Source organism: Ictidomys tridecemlineatus, chromosome 6, assembly GCF_052094955.1.
Source record: "Ictidomys tridecemlineatus isolate mIctTri1 chromosome 6, mIctTri1.hap1, whole genome shotgun sequence".
In the NCBI taxonomy this organism is placed as follows: Eukaryota; Metazoa; Chordata; class Mammalia; order Rodentia; family Sciuridae; genus Ictidomys; species Ictidomys tridecemlineatus.
The window spans coordinates 138,468,711-138,490,039 of NC_135482.1; the positions used below are offsets into that span (position 1 = coordinate 138,468,711).

A 21,329-nucleotide genomic window follows, 5' to 3' on the forward strand; every position below is an offset into this window, starting at 1 on the left:
TCCTGGAAGTTTTTTTGATCACTGGAATTGATAAGGTGAGATGCTTAAGGAATTTGGGGAGAAATGGCTTCATAAATACGTTAAAATTTATTTAAACAAATATAATGGGCTAGGTGTCATTCTTAGTTTTAAGGATACAAAGGCCCCATTTTATGCAGTCTGCCATATAATCTTGGTAGCAAAACAGATAAATACGTTACTTGCAAGCAGTGCAGAAAGTGTTGCTCACCATAAGCTGTGAACTATCACAATGTCTTAAAAGAATACCCAAACTTGATATTGTTAGTAAGAAGAATGATTAAGGTTAAGCTAAGTAAGAGGAAGATGAAGATGGGTTGGTGTAGAAATGTTGACATTAAGGAAGCAACAATTAATGAAGATCGAGTAATAGAGGACCAAAGCAACTCAAGAAACTCTTAAGAAATGTAAATGTGGTAGGGCCAAATATAAGCCATAAATATAGGAATAGAAGGACAGACCTGGAAAAGTAGGGAAGGGCCAAGTAGTAGGGGCCCGGTTCCACACTGAGGAGTATGAATCCAATAAGGAACAATTGATATCTTTAATCGAATGTAAAACATAGTCAAATCTACATTTTAGAAAAATCCTCTGAAATCAGTATGGAGAGTTGTCTTGACTGTATGCTGTACAGTGGGACAAAGTTGGAGGTGGGTCTTGGAAGAGTTTAATAGACTTGGAAACCTTTAATAGTAGCTCAACTAATAAATGAGAGGTTGATCTGGAAGACAAGAGTGGGGGCAAAGGAAAGAGAACAGATTTAAAACAATGTCTTCATAGAGATGATATTTGAGTGAGTAAGAGAAGGAAAAGACAGAGCTGAGTCCTGGATTTTTGGTTTAGTCAATTAGGTACCATTTTGCTGAACCAGGGAAAGTGGAATAGATTTTAATGGGGCACATGCTGAGTTCAGATTTGGACAAGCTGAGTCTTAGATTATTATAGAACATCTAAGCAGGGATGTTTACTAGATAGGCATCAATCTGTCTGAATCCCAGGAGGAAGATCTGGGCTGTAGATGTATATTTAGCCATTAGTCTTTAGCATCTAAGCGATGACAATAGAAGAGATCATTCAGAGAGAATGGAGACTATTAGAGGGATGTTGATTGATCCTAGGCAAATACCAAGAGTTAAAAGCCAACCAAGGATGAGGAGTAATAATGAAGAATAAGAAGACTTAGCGAGGGAGATACTTCAGAACAAAAAGCCGGAAAGTATCCCTATTGCTTAACAAAACAGACAAGCTTGCAAACAATCTCCCTGCTGTTTTCCCAAATCCCTCCAGGATCTGACCCCTGCAATAAGTTTAACAGTCTCAGTCATTTTGCTACCTGACATGTTTCAGTTCATTTGAAACAACCTTATCCAATCCTACATTTCTATTATTTTTATTCTTTTCAGTGTAGTATCCTTTTCGCCCATTCTTTTCTTCTCCACATCTAAGTCATACTTAGGAATTTTCTTCTAATGCTTCCACTGCCATCTTTCTTCCCTGAACATAGATATCAACCTATGTTCCAATGAAGAGGTGGGTCGAAACTTTCTTATGAGACTTAGCCTATTACAATTTGCATCATAGTTATTTATGCACTTGGCAAGAGCATAAGTTCCTGAAGACTAACAACTCATTCCCTCAGATTATCCTCCACAGTGTAACTGCTTTAAAAGCAACAGGTATTTATTTAGTGATTGTTTGTTTAATGACCACATATACTACATAATAAAATAAGAGAAAGGATCTTTGAAACTTCTGATGAGTCAAGGGGACTCAGCTGAGGCAAACACAGAAATACTTACTTATAAAAGATATATCTGACGTTTTCGATATATCTAGGTGTATACTGGACAAATAAATTATGGAAGAACATTATATAAAAATGCATTCGTAATACAGAAGCAAAAAGGTAGAAATATAGTGATAAGAATGTTTGTTCAAAATTTGCTAATTTATATCCTTGATGTTATTTATATATAAGATCAGCTAAGATTTGTCTCCTTTTCAACCTCTGATTTGATAATTTTAAAATGAATCTTGTAAAATGGGCATGTAAAAGACAACTACTGCTAAAACATAAGTACAACATTTTTATTTATCTAAAAACAGAAGTAAAATGCTCCATTGTCAATTTCTCAATGAGGGCCTACAAATAACTCCAAGCCTTTCCAATATATTTTAGTATATTAAAAATAAGGTAACTTAGTGGGGTTGTTCACTTAAATAAAATAAGGGTTAAATGATAACTTGACTTATCTTTTAAATGACAAAAAATAAAGAAATTGCAAGACCTTTTCACACATTAGATATGTATTGTCATTTATCATCTAGATATCAGGCTAGCAGTGCGAAGTAATAAAACATATCATCGAAAAATGTGCTATAGGTCTGAATCACTCTTTCATTCCACCTCCCAGCTAACTGTAGTATTAAATCAAACAAGCAGAACATTTCCTTAGGCAGCCATTGCCTTTTAATTTCCTGAAGAACCTTAAAATATCATTCATTACAAGTACTACACATATTTGGTTTTTAAAAGTCTCATAAATCAATAGCAGGCTGACTGTAATAATTATTACAAGTTAGTGCATAATTTTCGTGCTGAAGGCTGCATGCAGAACTTTAGCATATGCAAACGAGGCAATTCAAACTGTGTATAGATATTAATATGAAGAAGCAGGTAACGAGGTGCAGGCTATGAATTATGCATCAGGAGTGGCTGATCTTCAATGAGGAAAATGAATTCAGCATGTAATCTAATTAGTGATGGAAGTCTATTACATCTAACTGCAAAAGCAACCGTCCTTGAAACAAATTTATTTACAGTCCATGTTACCACTTGAAACAACTTTGAAATGATGTGTAAGACAACAGCTTAATTGTAAAATTTTTTGTTTGTTTGTTTCAGTTCTAGACCTGGAAGGCCTCCTAAGAGGACTCAAAGTGTCACCTCCCCAGAGAACTCTCATATCATGCCACATTCTGTCCCTGGCCTCATGTCTCCTGGAATAATTCCACCAACAGGTAAGATTACTACTTATTAATGCCAAAAATATTAAAAATTAGCCAATTCCATAGATTGTATACATACTTGTTTTTACACGGGTACATTCATGCATTGATTATATTTTTGTGCACACTACAAAAACGTTACTGCTAGCAGTTTATTCAAAACTGCTTTATAATCAACTCCATTTCTTTCTTTAAAATAAAATGAAAGAAACTTAATTGAGCACAGGGTTAGAAGTTGCTTTCATTAATCCTCCTAGAAATATCAAAAACCAAATAATTGTTCCTATTTTCTTGTTAAGGAAGAGAAGCTCAGAGAGCATCAGTGACTTTCTCAAGGTCAATGAACTGATAGCTTTCCATGGTTACTCACACCCAGGTCTCTCGATTCGATTCTATACTTAATTCTCATTTTGTAAGAACCCAGAAATGAGAGGCATACATTTTAACAGCAGACAATGACTAGGTCTAATAGCAATATCTACTATTTTTCTCAAATAAATTTCTCTTAGATTCATTTAAAGGAAGTTTATTTTTAGAATTTTGAAAATATATAAGTAAAAAATAGTTGACCACATAGAATCTATGCTATAAAGAACTTGAATAAGGTAGTGTAGCAAAAATTAATCATTTGATTTTCAACAAATGATTGTCAACAAATGAATGCGTTCATTAATTCTTTTGTTTACTTATATATTTGTCCATTGGCAGTTTTTCATCAGGAAATCAGCCATATCCTAAGCAAATTAAAAGAATGATGATATTATTATATGACATAATATTTATATTAATTCTCAGAGTCATGGGAGTTTCATATGGAGAGAGACATATAAATGTCATGTAACACAATCTATATAATATAAATCTGGCAAGAGGAAAAGAAAGATTTCCTTTCGTCTCTGAGTTCTTCTATCAATATTTTCTTTTTCATTGTAACATTTGTCTTTTTTCTGTGGCTTAATATAATCTTGGGTTATCTGATTTCAAATTCCATATTTGGGCCAAAGTTCCTTGAAGTCAATGACTATCTCTAATATACCTTTACTTTTGTTACAATATGTGAAGATTTCATTGACCTTTATGGATATTTATCAGACATTAGCTGAGTTTCAATGTATATATTTCATACATTTTCATCAATGCACTAAAGGATTTTTAATAGAAAATAATTGAAATTTCCATAAAAATTTGACTTTTTGTGCTAATTTTGTGGATGAAAATGGAGATATAAAATAATGAAGTCAGTAGTTGAAAGCTTCCCAATTACAAGGCAGGTGTCACCATTTTCATTTAGTTAAGCATGTTTCTCAAGTAACTGAATTCTACTGCATGAAATTCTGATTTCTAATTGGGATTTGAAATTTCTCATTTCTAATTTGGGATTTGGAAAAGGAACTGGAAGCAGATTATTTAGCTTTGACTGCTTATAGTTAATTAAATGATAAAATTTCCTCCTTTAAGAATTTAGATTTTTGGTTCTACATAGGAAAGTCTTTTGTACTAGTTAAATTTTCATATATTTTGTAGTTGAAAAACTCAAGTGTAAAAGAAGAAAGATCTGAGTTTTGGACATAATTAATTTTAAATGAACTATTTTTTGTTGTTTGGGATTTTTTCATGGCTGTTTTATGATCATTTTTCTGGATTTGGTAAACTACATTGATTCTCAAAAGTTACTTAATCACAGTTCTCTGAAGGGAAAAAATATATTCTACACTACATTCATTTGAATAGGAAAGATGTCATTCCAAAATGTCTTCCAGTATTTAATCTTTCATGGTGAAGACAATGAAAACTTTATTACTAAAGCAATAGTGAAAAAAAGGATGCCATCAAAATCTAAATGTACCAATACCTCACACAATTAACACCATCCAGTATCTCTGAAGGAAGTAAAGTGTCTAAATAAAAGAAGTTCATATGCCCCCCAAAACAAAATATTAAATTAATTTTGAAAAAATTTTTCCTAAAATACGTTACACACTTTTTTGGCTGAACAAAGATGCTGAAGATAGTTTCAGCTTGACTCATCATTGATTCTTTATTTTAGAAGCAGCATTATTTTTTTAAAAAAATTTCAGTTGCTCTGCTGTTCTTCTGTGATAGGTTTTTGTATCTTTGTTCTTTCTAATGTGCTGTGAACCACCAAAACAGGATTTCTGTCAAGATTATCAAGCATTATATTGAAAAAGACCGTAAGCAGTCGTATTCTAGAGAAGAAATGAGGAAATGGAGGCTCCTGAGGAGAGACCCCTGAGTTGAAAAGGGGATCTTGGAGAGTTCAATGCTCTCTAGAGCCCAGTGAATGGCTTTGGGTTTGTGAGCTCACTCCTCCCTGACTCACTCACTTTCCTCTTTTAGAAAGTGGTCCAAAGGAGTGAGGTTGCCATAGTGTGAGTGTTGTACTCAAATGGTCTTATCATAATATATTCCGTATAATTTCTCTTTTTACATGAAATCTTTCTAGATGGAGCAGTTTCAATTTTGGAAAATATGGAATAATGACTTCATATACTGGGAAACGTATTCACTATTTTATTAACTGGATATCTAATGGCCTTGGAATGTAGTTTGAATTTAGATTCTAGAGCCTAATGGAGATAAGAACATAGAAGGCATTATGTATTTTTGTATAGGTTATGATCGCTGCATGTGAGCCTTATCATCCATCCATGCCTCACACCTTTCTCCAAAGAAGTACTTTTAGTATTGGGGGAGTGGTATTCAATATGAATATATAAGCTTTCATATTCCAGGACTTTGTATTTGCTACTTCTCTTTTAAAAATGATGTATTTTCTTTATTTCCCTGAGAAAGGCAAGTGTGTTATTAAAAAAGTGATAATTCTATATTTCTCTATTCTTGACATTGAGCAACCTGTTTGATAATGTATATACAAGTTTTTTACACTGAGTTTGAATTTTAAAAAATTGCTTCTAATTTGGGGATTTAGTTCAGCAGAGCATTTGCTTAGCAGGCATAAGGCCTTTGGAGGGGTGGGTGGGTAGGGAGAGGACATTTTTTTTTTACAAGGAATTACAGTTATTTCTTATCTTTAGAAGATGTGGATTTGGGGGTTGAGGTTCCAGCTTAGTGGTATAGCTCTTGCCTAGCATGTATGAGGCCCTCTGTTCAATGTCTACCACCATAAATAAATAAAAGACATGTACTTTGCATTTCTAAAACTGGCAAAACAATTGAAGAGATATAATGTAAATATCAAGATTAAAAGGAAAGATACAAACAAAAATCCCCCCAGATTTCAAATCCCAAAATTTAAATTGTAGCCTACTTTATCAACATTGACTTGTATGTTTGTATTTCTCATGGTGGTAGCAATTTAAAAGAATAAAATGGTGTAAATTTACCTTTTAAGTTGTTTAATTCAGTCCAGTGAATTTCAACAAGTTCATAAATATCCATTTATTTATTCCTAGTCATGCCCATTTTTTTTTAAATTTTCAAAAGTTGAACATTGGAATTTGTCATAACTCCTGGAAGTGTTTGTTTTCTCAGGCAAAAAAGACTATCATTATATATTTGTTTTAAAAGTCATTTTCCTTTCTTAAAATTATATATTTAGATATTTATAATAAAGAAGGCAAAAAGCAAACAGAACAAAACAAAGAACTGTGAGATTACTTATGGAGTTTTTCTTATTTTGTTTGCTTAAGTAGACCTCTATGTAACCTTAGAAGTGGTTGTGGGCAAATGGTAATTTCCAAAAGTTATGATTGTCACTATATGCCACAGCAACCGAAAGTTGAAGTTAATGAAAAAAAAACAAAAAAGAAAAATCGTGAAGCCTCTTTGTAGCACTACCTCCTGCAGTGGTCGCCACATTTATTTTGACTGAGCATTTGTCTTAAATCATTTTTTTATAATAAACACTAGTTTTAAATAAATTACTTTATTTTTGGCCCCTAGAATTGAACTTAGGGGCACTCTACTGCTAAACCACACCCCTAGCCCTATTTTGTATTTTATTTAGAGACAGGGTCTCACTGAGTTGCTTAGCGCCCCACTTTTGCTGAAGCTGGCTTTGAACTTGAGATCCTCTCGCGAGCTGCTGAGATTACAGAATTGTGCCACTGAGCCCTGCTGCAATAAATTCCTTTTTACAACAGAACTCCAATAACATTCTTGATTTTTATAGAATCATGACTATTTACAATTAAGGAAAGGGTATTTAGGAATTCAGAATGCTCCCTTCTTGTGCCAGCAGTGCAATTTGGATGGAGTTTTGGCCAACTTCCTGATTTTTATCTTTAGGTCAGAATACAAACTGGGTTTAAAATACAAATTTCCTATTAGTATTAAGAAGTTACCTACTGAGTCAAGTACTTGCATTTGACATTAAAAGAAAAGTTATCCAATACCTATTTATTTCAAATACTCTTATCAAATGAACGATTTATAGTTTTGCTTCTTGGGCATTTCTTTTCTCTCACAGTTACTTTGTAGATATATAACCAATATGCATTCAGAGGAAAGAAAGCCACTGTGTGCATAGATACATTATACCTCTAAGGCAAAATTTATTCCTTGCAAATTTATCATTTTTGAAAAATACACGACCAGGAAAATATTAATCCAGAGTTAATCCCATTGAAACAGTTTCTCTCTCTCTGTGTGTGTGTGTGTGTGTGTGTGTGTGTGTGTGTTGCCAGGGATTGACTCCAGGGCCTTGTGTATACAAGGCAAGCACTCAACCAACTGAGCTGTGTTTCCAGCCCCCAAACATTCTTATTTAAAACAAAATTGAAAGAAATGTATTTGCATATGGATTGTTGATACAAAATGTATTTTCAAATATTATGTTCTTTATTTATCCCCTAAATATTAGTTACCAACAACAACATCTAAGCTACCTTTTGTAATATCAGCATTTGTAATATTTTCAATGCCTTAATCACAGTATTTTCTCAGGAGATAATTCATAGTTTGGAACTGTGCCTTGTATGTTGATAAATTTATTATAATAAATGTATTGTATTCCATGGGGGGACTTACAAGTAAGGAAAACAGAAAGATATACAAGTAAAATGGCCACAAATGGATTGATCATCTCCACTAATAAATTAAACATAATCTACTGAATGCCTTATTCAGAGAGTAAGTACGATGTAAACTATTTAAACCATTATGTTAATATAGCATGTTATAAATGTTTTCTACATTTATATATGGGGAATATTTGTGAGGTTTTATCAGCAGATGTTTTGAGGATAGCACATTTAACTGATCCCTTATATAATGCATGTTACCTTTCAGTATTTTTTGAAGAGAAAAATAAATAAATCTTCTTTTTTTCCTTTATGGAAAGCCAGCCTAAATAACAGACTTGATTGTGCACCTTATTAAGTTTTAAAACTTGTTTTGACACTCTGTTATATTCTTATGGCCACTTTAACAAATTACCACAAGGTTGGTAGCAGATCAACAGAAATTATTATCTCATAGTTTTGGAGGCCAGAAGTCCTAAATCAGTACCATCAGGCAGAAATCATGGTAACCATAGGCCACCACACCCTGTCTGGAGGCTCCAGGGGAGAATCCATTCTTTGGCTGTTTAAGTTTTGGGTGACTACTGGCATTGCTCAGTGTGTGGAAACCTTGCTCCAATTTCGGTCTCTGTAGTCATGCTATCTTCTTGGTATGCATTTATCTAAAATTTCTCTGCCCCTCTCTTGTAAGGATACTTGTGATTCTATTTAGGGTATGTTGCCCAATACAGGATAATCCCTTCATCTCAAGATTCTCAACATAATCACGTTTGAAAAAATAAAAACAAAAACAAACACCCCCCTCACTTTCTTCACCTCAAGTGGCATTCCTAGGTTCCCTGGATTAAGATGTGGAACACAATTCAAGGGCAATTATCAGCCTTCCACACCCAGCAAGTCCCTGCATCAGATATTGGGAGAGGCCCAAATGTGGTCACTGGGGATATGTACACAAATGTAACCTCTGTGAGGTTTTGGTCAATTTTGTTCACTGTGGAATCCCAGTGCTAAAAATATTGCCTGACAAGGAGTGGATACCCAAAATAAATATTTGTCCAATGATTATGGATAATAAATATTTAGTGAAAGATTTCTGAGAGGAATTATGCCTCATAGTTACAAATTTCAACAGTGGTGTGTTAATGTAGCTTCTCAAGTCCTATTAAGGCTTCAGATTAAAAGTTTAGATTCTAGGGCCTGATGGAAGTTAGTATATGAAAGGCATTATTTGTTTGTTCATAGGTTGTAGTGGCTACTTTATGTACTATCATTAACAGTTGGTAAAATTTATAACTCTAGACTGATGTTCTTGAGAAGCAGTATTTACAGAAATAACATGGCATAATATTAGTCTTTGTAATTTCTAAATATATATATGTTTATTCAATATAGTATTTATATTGCTATATTCATATTATATTAAATAATCTTTAAGGATTAGAATTCTAATTTTAGCCATACTATCTTTGTTTAAAACTAATTTTCTATATATATGAATATATAGAAAAAATTTAACCAAATATTAAGTATGTAACAAATATATTTACTTCTATTTTTATATGTAGTATAGACTGTAATCAAGTCCTACAGCCAAATCACAATATGCCCTGTCTCTGTTACTAGCATAGAAATTCATAAAAATCCTTTTTCCTAAGCTCTTAGAACAAAGATCTGTTATTTTAAAATTTAATTAAATAACCACATATTACTAGACTTCTGGACAGGCCTCTCATCTACTTAATTTAGAAGAAAATTACAGTCTTTTCTTTCCTAATTCATTTCTCTCTTCCAAATTTCTGTTGAGTTCTGTAATCTCATATGCCTGCACTGAACTGCACTAAAAATTATAATTTGCTTACACTTTTCTCTCAGTAGATTTGCAGTAATGAAGTTGCTAATGTCTTTAATTGACTAATTGCAAGGTATTGTTTGCTTCCTTTTTGGTAATATGATAGCTTCTTTGACAAGAGGAGTTTATTTACATTAGAAAAGCAAATCAAATTTTCAGAGTCAACTTCTGATTATGACAGTGGATATTACACTGGCTGGAACTCTGTAGACTATCCACTTTTTTTGTGTGAGATTCTTAGATGATGTTCTAATCCCTTGGTTACACAATGTTTGCATGTTCTTTTATGACTCCCTGTAATTTTTCGACCAGTAAGAGGTGCTGTTATTATCTCTGTTCCCTCCCTAGAGAAGTAAGAAATGCAAATATTATTAATTCAGGCAAATATTGCTATAGATGCTTTTTAAAAATTCCTAAGAATATTGTAAAACAAAAGTTGTACAAAACAAGAACAACAGTATTTGTTTATTCTCTATCTTTGATAGCCCCTCTACTCTGAAACAAACTTCAGAGCTTCAACTACTTCCCTTAATATTGTGCTTTAAGCTTCTTGTTAAGGATTAAACCAAACCACATTGGAAGGTCTTTTTGCTCTCTCCATACTTTTTAAGGATAAGTTTAACAACTTTAGTCTGCCTTTTGCAAAGAAGTAGATTGCTAATTGAAATGATTGACAGAAACAAAAATTTCTAGAGAAATCACCAAAGGGCAAAAGATCATAATATTAATAAAACTTTGAATTAGTGTCCTAATACATTCATTGCCCAAATTGTGGATGAACTTAAGAACGGATTTGAAAATATTCTTCATGAAAAACCTTGAAGCATTTCATTTGGATCTGTAATCATATAAACTGACACTGTATTAGAGCTTTGGAAAGTGCTAATATAAACCTTGTTTAATGCATAGGAATATGAAATCCATATAAATGGATACAGAAATGCCATTTAAAACTGTACTTCAGATGGGATCTAGACTTTTTATCTAGTCATGGCAATACAATTTTTAGTAGGACATTGACAAATTGGTGAGTCCTAAGACAGTAGTCTAGATGATATGGATTTGGAAATGATGATACTTAATATGAAGAAGATTTATAGAAAGTCTGAATGCACATGACAGCATAGACTCATATACTCATAGACTCATATACACCCTTAGGTTGGGGGGTAGTAGCTCAAATCAGAGCACCTGCTCATCATGTGCAAGGCCTTGAGTCTATTCCACACCAAAAACAAAGCAAAACAACAACCAGAAAAGGATCTTGTTTCATAGAGAATGGTCTGAGAGTAGAATGTATTACCAATAAACTCTAAATCAGTCCTTCTGATAGGAATGTTTAAGAGAAAACTGGGGTGAAAAGTTGTTTGCCATAATTTTATATTTAATTTAAAAACACTGTTTTATACCACATACACTCTATTCTATAAAAATAAATATAAAAATTATGGCAAACAACTTCTCACCCATAATCTATAAAAATAAATTAAATCTATAAAAATAAGTCAAATCTCTCCCTCTCTATCAGCCATCGTTTCCCTTCTCAATAATCACTATTCTTAGGGAAATTTGAAAATTATTTTATATTAAGAGAGATACAGGTTGGAAAGTACCATTTTGTTCCCTTTTAATTATAAATTTGATGCTTCTATTTTATTTGGATTTTTTTTCCATACTCAACAAGGGAACTTTCTAGGTAAACTATCTATTTCAAGTGTTTATTTTATATGTTTTCAGGTTTTTTTTTTAAATTTTTTTTATTGGTTGTTCACAACATTACAAAGCTCTTGACATATCATATTTCATACATTAGATTGAAGTGGGTTATGAACTCCCAATTTTACCCCAAATCAGGGTTGTTTTTGATAGTATTTTTTTTGGTGGCGGAGTATCAATTCATGTTTGTTTTGGACAGTTTTTAAAACTTATTTTTGAGATGAATGCTTCATATTTTTAAGGACTTATCCTCTTTCTTTCTACCCTGCTTTTCATGAATGGAATAAACATCTCATGGGTGAAAATGTAACTATAGTAAGCTAACCCTTTTTTTTCCCCATTGAAAGAATTTCCCTGCAACAGCCCCATTTCCCTTCTTTCTTCATAAGTACTCCTGAAAGAGTACATACATAATAGCAAGGTTAATAGGAACAAATGGCACCATTAAGTATAATATAAAGGAATACTTATAGCTGTGATAGGATTTAGAGCTGGGAGTGGGAAAAACAGCACTATTTAAAACAATAAACATCATCAGAAATAATAACAGAATGACATACAACCTTAAAAGGATTTAAATGAAAGAACTTGAACTTTATTATAAATTATTTTGATTTGACTCTCCAGTTAAAAAAAAATAAAGTTCCAAAAGAGGGGTTAATCCCTGAAAGTCATAGATAGGAATCTTTTAGTCACATCACTTCTGAAATGTAGAATTGAGCCATTTGAACTTTTTCATTCATTATTTTCTTCACCATAAAAGTTTTTTTTTTTAAATCTCAAAATCATTCTTAAGTTGTCAGGAATGTCAAATGACATAACCTATAATAAAGTTTTGCAAACAATGGTACTAAACTAAGGTAAATCATTGTAATTGAACAGGCTGATTTCTGTGTCATTGATTATTACAACTGGCTATCTGTGTTCAAACCAACTTCATTTGATTTAAAAATAAAATTACTAGAATTTTTAATGTATAGCTTTGGCATAAAATGTCTTAGTTTAGCCAGTTATTCATAGGTACTCTATAGATATTCCTAGTAGAGGAAGTTAGCACTAAATTTTGGTTATCACATGTTTTACTTTTCAGGACATAATGACACTCTATTCTTTTTACAAACTTGTATTCATGGGGCAAATAAACTTCCTTGGTATGAAGTATCAGTACTACCATTATAATACATGTTCAATCTGTCATATATTGCTTTCAGAAGTGTGCACATTATAAATGGAACTAAGCCCTAAAGATGGAGACTGCTTTCAATTGATTACATCTGTTTGCTAAGCTATTTAATTGTTGGAAATGAATTGACATATTGTAAAGTAAACCATGAAGCTGGTTTTCAAAATGATAAAACTGTAACCTAATTCAATAAATTGAATCAGATTACACAAACACTTTTGCACTTCATTAAGGAAGTAGTCAGTATAATCAACATGAGAGCTTTTTATTATATTCACTTGTTGATATATGGCTAAAAATATACCCAGTAGACTCAACTATTTGAAGATCTTTATGTTATTTCATACTTTAATGAAAGTTACATAAATACAATTCCTAGGGAAGATCATCATATTTTTATTGTTAATTTTAGAATACAATGAGTAGGTTATGACTCATCTCTTCAAAGGACACTGTTTTTCAAACAGAATGGTATTATGACATATCTCCTAACATGGAAGTGAAAGGTTTGGCTTTTGTGCTTTTCCTTATCAAGTACTAGCTAAGTGACCTTGAGCATTATTATTTGGCCTCACTTATTCAGTCATCACAGATGAGTACTGATACCCAAAAACATCGTTTTAGAGAAGAGGAGAAAAGGCTAAGAGTCTTGTCCAAAGTTTCACTATTATGTACTGGTCGATTCAAATGTTCTGATTTTAATTTATTACTTTCCTGCTTCAAGTTACCTTCTGAAATATCTTCTTCATTTATAACCATTCTTAACATCTGCCTTATTGCCTGCTTGATAGGAATTTGTGAAGAACAAAATGAGCTAATGTATCCGAAAGCATTTTGCAAAGTGTTATAGAGCAAAGTATATGATTTTGAGTCTTATTAGGATAATTTTCAAAACAGATTTTTCACCATGTTCCAAATAGAATAAAGGTTATTTATCTCTCTGTTTGAACACATCAGTTCTAGAAATAATGGTTTCTTCCCCATACTTATGGCATCAGGTTGTAATCATTTCCTTATCTCTTTTAAATTGGTTTTGCATCTTGCCGATGGCGCAAATAAAATATTTTTCTTCTGATAAAATCCTCTTTTCATGTCAATTATTACTTTTTGATCATTATATAGAGAATTTTATGATTCATATTTAATTCATTGAAATGTGTTTTATATCATATCCATTGGTAGAATATCATTCAATTCAGATAAAATGTATTCCCGTTAGTATTCATTTAAGAAATGCGATTATTGTGGAGGGACTATTTTTCTAAATATATATTTTCTAATTATCTCAGTTTGCTTCCTGGGATGTGAGGATTTGACTTAAGGAAACACAATATTCAGTTATAAGGATTAAAGGGAATGTTAACACTTCATTTATTCTAAAGGGCTATGTAAATATAAGTTACTATTGTGGATTAGACTTAGAAATGTAATGCTATATTATTAAGATTTTCTTTAAACATAAAAAAAATTCAATAATAAAGTCAATAAAGTGTTTAATTTCTCTATTAAAGCATTATTCCTTAGAAGTCAATTTTTGGAGCTCTTCTTTATCTTATTAAAACATTTATTTTCTAAATGTGAAATGTAATATTGTAAAGGTTTTCAAAACCTGTCCTTCTATTTGGATACCTCATTCATCTATTAAAGCAGTAAAATACCCTTTGTATTCCCTATTATCTTATATTGCTTAATAAAATCCCTCTAGGAATTATATTAGGGTGAAAATGTTTAAGTAGAATTACATTGAACCATGTTGATTTAAATGAATATAAATGCAAGTATCTCTAAATTCCAAAAAAATTAATCTCTTAATAATACAGTATAATGATATTTTGAAGTTACTTGAGCATGAGATTCATCTCATCATACCTAACCTTTAAGTTACTTATTGAATAAATTAAATTTAAGGATACCATTCCAAGGAGAACCCGTTACCATATGACCTGTCCATATGAGTTGTCTTTTTGATTTATAATGGCAATTGCTTTCTCGGCATGAATTTCATGACATAATAATATTCTATGAATTTTTGAAATTATAGTGAGCTCCACATCAATCATCTATAATAAAATACTGTATGTATCAATGCGAGAGAACTATTAGAATGCAGACATTTAAAAAATATTCACTTTTCCCCAAATGCCAATATTGTTATTTTAATAAGAGGAGAAGGTTGCTTCTTTGATTTTTTTAAATTGATCCTGAAAATGGTCAGCATCAGGAATCCCATCAGCATTCCACCCCATCTTCTCAACAGTAATCTTCATTTTTTTTCTTGAATGTGTAGGTTGTCCATCCAGCCAATTTTGCCTAGATCACTGTTGTTCTTGGTGTGAATTCAAGGAACATTGTATCTCAGTTTCCTATCCATTAATGTGTTAAAATTTAAGGATTTAATTAATCAAGACTACTGGTATCTGTGCATGTTAAATTTATCTGTCAATTAAGAACCATATAAGGTGAGATTTCAGCTGTAGAAAGAATTGTGTGCTGCTGAATTTTCTCCAGTTTCTCTTTAGAAAATATTGTGAAAATACCTTAGTATAGTCTTTTATGAGTAAATATTTTTTTATTCCTATCCTATAGGATAAAAGTCCATAGGTAGACTTTGCCCTCAGCAGCTACCTCAGTTTTTACTTAATCTCACTTAATTTTACTCCTGAAGTGGCACATCTACTAACATGCTGGGTTCTTCATTCTTTTGGCATATTTTATGTCATCTTTTCATTAATGATCAATACACTTTGAACCAATTTTGTATCTCCTCAATAATTTAGCATTTCTTAGGTACCATATTTGGAAACCCAATAAGTTCACTTAAAGGGAACTTTAAAAATACTTTTAAAACAGCTTATTCAAATTTACAGTCTTCATCATGTGGTTTTGTAGACCTATGTCCATACAAAAAAATCATACTTTTGCAAATGAAAGATATTTAAAATCTGCTTCAAAATACAAGTCCCTTTTATAGACATTCTTGCACTTCTGATGATTATTTACTGAGACATTGTCTATATATATTCTATATAGTAGCTAGAAACAAAACATCTTATTAGATCCATGAACATTTTATTGATTAATTTCAATTACTTTTATATATGACATTAATCTGTTCATAGTTTTCACTACTTTACCGTCAGTTGCTAGAATAGTTTTTATTTAAAACATTGTTAATAAATTCATTAAAAAGGGGACAGTGAAAACATTTATTGAGTAACCACCACATTGTAGAAACTTAGCAAATTGCTAATATATAATTTATTTCACATGACAACTATGAAAGAAATATTATTCATTCTATTGTACAGATGAATATATTGGTACATGAAATTTAAATAACTTGTTTGAGTTGAAGCAAAGGCACAATTGGGCATTGCTTAGGGGTGAACAAAAATAAATCTTGTTTTCATTATACCATCCATCCTATTTCTGAGGAATCCATTAATTTTTTTGGTAACAATTATATTTTGAGGAGAATTAAAATAAAGATTTCTCTTCAGGATAGAGTCAAATTTTAATAGAGAATTTCAAATTATCTTTAATTTGTTTAATCTTAATATGAAACTTTGCAATACAATTTCACATATTAAACAAAAAAATAAATTCTTGTGTTGTAGGCATTCTAGTTACTGGCCTACCTTATGATATTTCCTTGACAATATTGTATTCCTCTTTTTAATACTGGTAGAAAGGCTTACTTCAAAATAGTTAAATTTTTAAGAGTTGTTGAGATGTTCAGCCTCATAATTTGAGAGCTATTTGGTATAGAGTAAGAAAAGGAAAGTGAAAAATAAGTTAGAAATTACAGTTTTCAAAATTCATGACCATGCTTAATTCCTTAATATTAAAAAACTGTTTTGTTTGAACTTTAATTCTAACTTATCACTATATTGAGTATTTATGCAATAGCATATTTAATATTTTATGTTGTACTTTGCAGAATGATATAGTGCTAATTGACTAACAAATGTTTAATGTTATTAGAGTTACTTCTGAATTTTATGAATAGTTAAGCTTAGAATCATTTTACCTGTAAGTCCCAAGCACACTATTTTACTCTAAATGATTGAAAATTAATATATTAACTTTTATTAATCATTCACTCTTGTTGCCTTCGTTTGCTGTATTGCTCATTTATAGTAAATCTCTGCTATTTTTATTTGTTCAATGGATGCATTACCTGGTGAAAACAATGTAACAGTTGGCAAGGGCAATTCAGTGTAGGCATCTTGTCTCTAAGAATTATAGTAATAGCATTCACTTCTCTATATCAAACACCACACCATTTGATATAATTTGGAAAACAGTTGAAGCTATATTTCAAATATTTAATTTTATGCTATTTTATAACATTTTGAAAGGTAAAAAGCACAATACTATTATCATTTAATATATATTTCCTTTTTCTTTGTTAATGCTGAATTCTTGTTCTCCTATGAAATTCATACCAGAATATCCCATGTTGGTTGATTTTTCAAATGTGGTAAATAAGTAATTCATAAATATACTACAGTCATCTCTCAATTATTTTATTTAAATAATCTCTCAATTATTTCAAATATGATGAATTCAAAATTTTATAATTATTATTATTCCTGTTTGTATTTTATCTATAGTAATAGTATAATTTTTGCCATTTTCACATCAAGATCTCAATAAACAAGTTATAGAAACTATTCTAACCATTTAGGGCTATTAAATAAAAATTCTACGTTTATTTTATCATTCTGCATTGTTCTGTTTTTTTTTTAAAGACACATGCTGTTTCTGAAATTCACAGGAAGTTTGGTCTTGATACAAAAGTTAACCTGTAGCTTTTTTATTTTGTATGGTATCTCTAAGCCCAAATGAGAGATTTAAATATGAGGACCTTGACTTGACTCACCTCTGCTTAATTTTGACAGTTGTCTTAAAGTGAATTTAGTGTTTAATGAAATTTTCTGGACTGATAACTCAAGACCTGAAGGGAACAATTCTAGTGGTGAGAAAGTAATTTTCTGGCCTAATTACACCTTTGGCCTCACTACAAAGTCTGTCAACAAAAATGCCAGGTTTGATCATGATATTTTTTGACATGTATTCACCAATCTACTTCACACAGGAGAATATTTTACAATAGCATTTGGTATTTTTCAGCTGAACTAAGATTTTATGTCTGGGGATAAGGCCTCAACATACTTTTGTATGTTGTCAGTTGGTGGTTCACTGAAATCATTTTTAAATTTGAAAAAAAATTACTTGAGTGCTAACGAACTTTACAAATTGTACTTCAGTAATCTGTACAGCCATATTATAAGATGAGATGGACATGCAAATTATGTCAAAGAGCCTAAAGAGCTAGAATCTTGTAGTTGGAAATTTATAAAACTGGTTTCTCTTTAAGAGAGTCTTTGATATACTTCAACCACTAGGTATTTATGTGACATGTGATTCCCTTACATTTCTGAGCCTGAGTTTTGCTATATACATGTTTCAATAGCATTTTGTTTAATTGTCAATGCTTGAATCCTTTCTCCATAAACCCCTTAACCAGAAGGCATATAAATGCTGCACTAAGGATCTATGAATGTTGTTCCTATGAACACAGGCTGAACTTCCCAAACTTGAGTTATCTCTCCTCTCAGTCTAGTTCTTTGGCTTTCTTCTCTTCTTCTTCCTTTTCTTCTTCTTGAGTTTTATTAGAAAATTTAAATATCAAGGTTGTCAGTGAAACCTGTGTTTAGCCAAGGCTGAGGCCTGTTTAGAGAAATAAAGTTAAGACGGCTGATTGATGTTATTTAATTATTGTCTCTGCTGTTTCTGATTAAAATTCCTCCTATCTACTTTTCATAAATATTTCTCTCAGTTGAAAAAGTACAAACCCTTACGCACACACAACATACATGCCCTTAATCTCCACATAAGTAAAGAATCGATAACCATTAAATACAATATCTTATTGCTGCAGATAATCTGAAACAAATATTTGTTATATTTGTGGTATTTATTATCATAAAATATACTCATAACTATTTCAAAAGTCATTTGAGAAATACACACCTTATAAGTCACTTATTTATTCAACAAATATCATGAGTTACAAAGATGAATAACATTGCACTCAGTAAACTGTCATTGAAGGTACAAAGTGGCAAGTACCAAGTCAGTTATACAAAAGCACTATTTGTTTTCTAAAGGGGAAGAGAAAACTGGGAATTAAAGGAATGATCATTGTCATCACATAAAAACCAATATTTTATATTGTCCTAAAATAGGCATGCTTTGATTCAAAAATTCATTTTAGGGAACAAGTATATAAAAGTAAATTTTTAACAATATTTGTGAAAAAATAGAAGGGATTTTACATTATTATAAATAATGTAATACGAATACTTGAAGATTCAAGACAATCACTGGCTAATTAATGAATGCATAGTTTTCAGATAATTAGATTGTTAGTAATTGCTGCCTTTACTGCTATCTGGATTACTTATATTTCAGTTACTAAATCCTTTTCTATATATTATCTCACTTAATCCAGATAAGATATCTTTGGGTAATTATTATGGCTTCCATTTTACAGATGGAAGAGTTTGGGCACTGATTTATCTTGCTTAAGATGGTTAACCTGATTGCCAACCCTGTCTTCTAAATCTCTATGCAAGAACCCTGCATGCTTATCAGCAGTATTGTATCTACTGATGGTTATTATTTTGTTCATGATTTTTAAAAAAAGCAAACATGAATTCATCAATTTATTTTACTTTGTAACCTTTTAACAACCATAATTGTTATGTTCCACCTAAGTAAGATTTTCAGTGTACAATTACCAATTTGGTGAGACTATAGTTAAGTCTATTTTAAACTTGAGAAGTCATGTGGGTGTTAAAGAGCTCTATATATTACACTGTTTTGGCAACAGATTTACTTGACTTGTCCATTTATGTTTATTATATCTTGAGAGTTCATGGTAGAAAACAATCTGTCCACATTGGGTCATCAGAACTGGAAGTTGTTTTAATTAAGATTGGTTGAAAGAAAGAAATGAGGATATTTAGAGAAGACATGAGGCTCTGGGGAAGGACAAATCACTGTGTTTGGATATTTAATGAAGAATATGGATTAATTCTTGATTGTTCCATAAGGCAGGACTGGACAAATGAGAGTCACTCATGAGAGAAAGGGACATGGGAGGGAATCCCAAATGTTAGCCCACCAAGAAACTTTGAGGACCACTCTGCTTTGAAATATCCTAAATGATATCTTGAATATTTGTGTTGTGGAGGGATTTTTCTTTTACATTGAGGAAATATTTCCAATTATTATCTTAATTATTAACTCTATGATTCAGTATGCCTAGGAAAAAAATAAACTTAAGGGGTCATTATTTCCCTAAAACTTTTCATTTAATATTTTACTTTTAACAATCTACTGAGTTTATATTTCTTTTGGATAGTATATAGTAATTATTGTATTACTTGTAATAATTACTTCAATTATTGAATTACTTGGTTGAAACTGAAATACACACATTTGATTACATCAATTTTACAAATATTTGTCTGATTACATACATGAATGTTGATATTGAGCAGTATTCTATGAATCATTCTATTGTATGGAAAATGCTTTAATATTTCAGGATAATATTAAGTATAATATTTACTAACTTATAATATATAATAATAAAATATAATAAAATAATATTATTAACTAATAATATATTTCTCTTGATATTTAACTTGTCACTTGACAGATCTAGCAACAAAAGAATAAAAAAATTACATTTTACTTAATGGAAAATTAAATTTGAAAGATTTCAGGAAATGTATTTTACTATTTGGGATATTTTCTAGTGATTAAATTTATATTTCCTCAAGATAAAACAATGTAAAAAAACTAAAGTTATTCTTATGGGTCATTATTATATATATATATATATACATATATATATATGTATATATATATACATATGTACACACACACATATATACATAAATATATTTGTTTTGTAAGAACTAGTGTGAACTTCAGACTGATAAACAACTAAGAAAAAATAATTTAGAGAAAAATTCTTTTTGCTTTTCCATGTTTGAATTCTATTTTATAATGATCTTCTATCTTAATTATCATCATCACTATTGGACATCTGTTCTTGAATATAATGTTATGATAGAAAACTTGACAATGACAAACTCTGAATTCGTTATTATTTCTTCCATATCAGCTAGACTGATTTCTCTGTTTTCCTTTATGGTAATTTCTATTGTAAATGATCACAGAGGCTAAGGACATAAAAGAGTTGCTGTAGTTGCTAATGCAACCCAACATAACAATAGCAACTCACACATATAATAGAAAATAATTTAGAGATCCATTTAAAGTCCGAACTTTTACTTCATGCTTTCTTACATTATACTATATTATCACTAAACAACTTTTGGCGGTACATGACAAAACCCTCTTGCACATTGGGGAAATTCAGAATCCAGTCTGCCCTTCAAACCTAGAAAAGGGCAGAGTGAGAATTTAAATCCATGACTCCATTCCTCTGCTCTTCCCAGGGAATGCA

General features: G+C 31.1%; 1 protein-coding gene across 4 annotated transcripts in view; it reads left to right on the plus strand.

Moving 5' to 3' along the window:
- The window catches only part of Dach1 (dachshund family transcription factor 1), a 390,816-nt gene that overhangs the window by 163,018 nt on the left and 206,469 nt on the right, over positions 1 to 21,329 (plus strand). For all 4 annotated transcript variants that reach the window (XM_078015803.1, XM_078015802.1, XM_078015806.1 and 1 more), the window contains exon 2: positions 2,924 to 3,039. In XM_078015803.1, the coding sequence (XP_077871929.1) occupies positions 2,924 to 3,039 (116 nt within the window). The remainder of the gene's footprint in view (positions 1 to 2,923; positions 3,040 to 21,329) is intronic.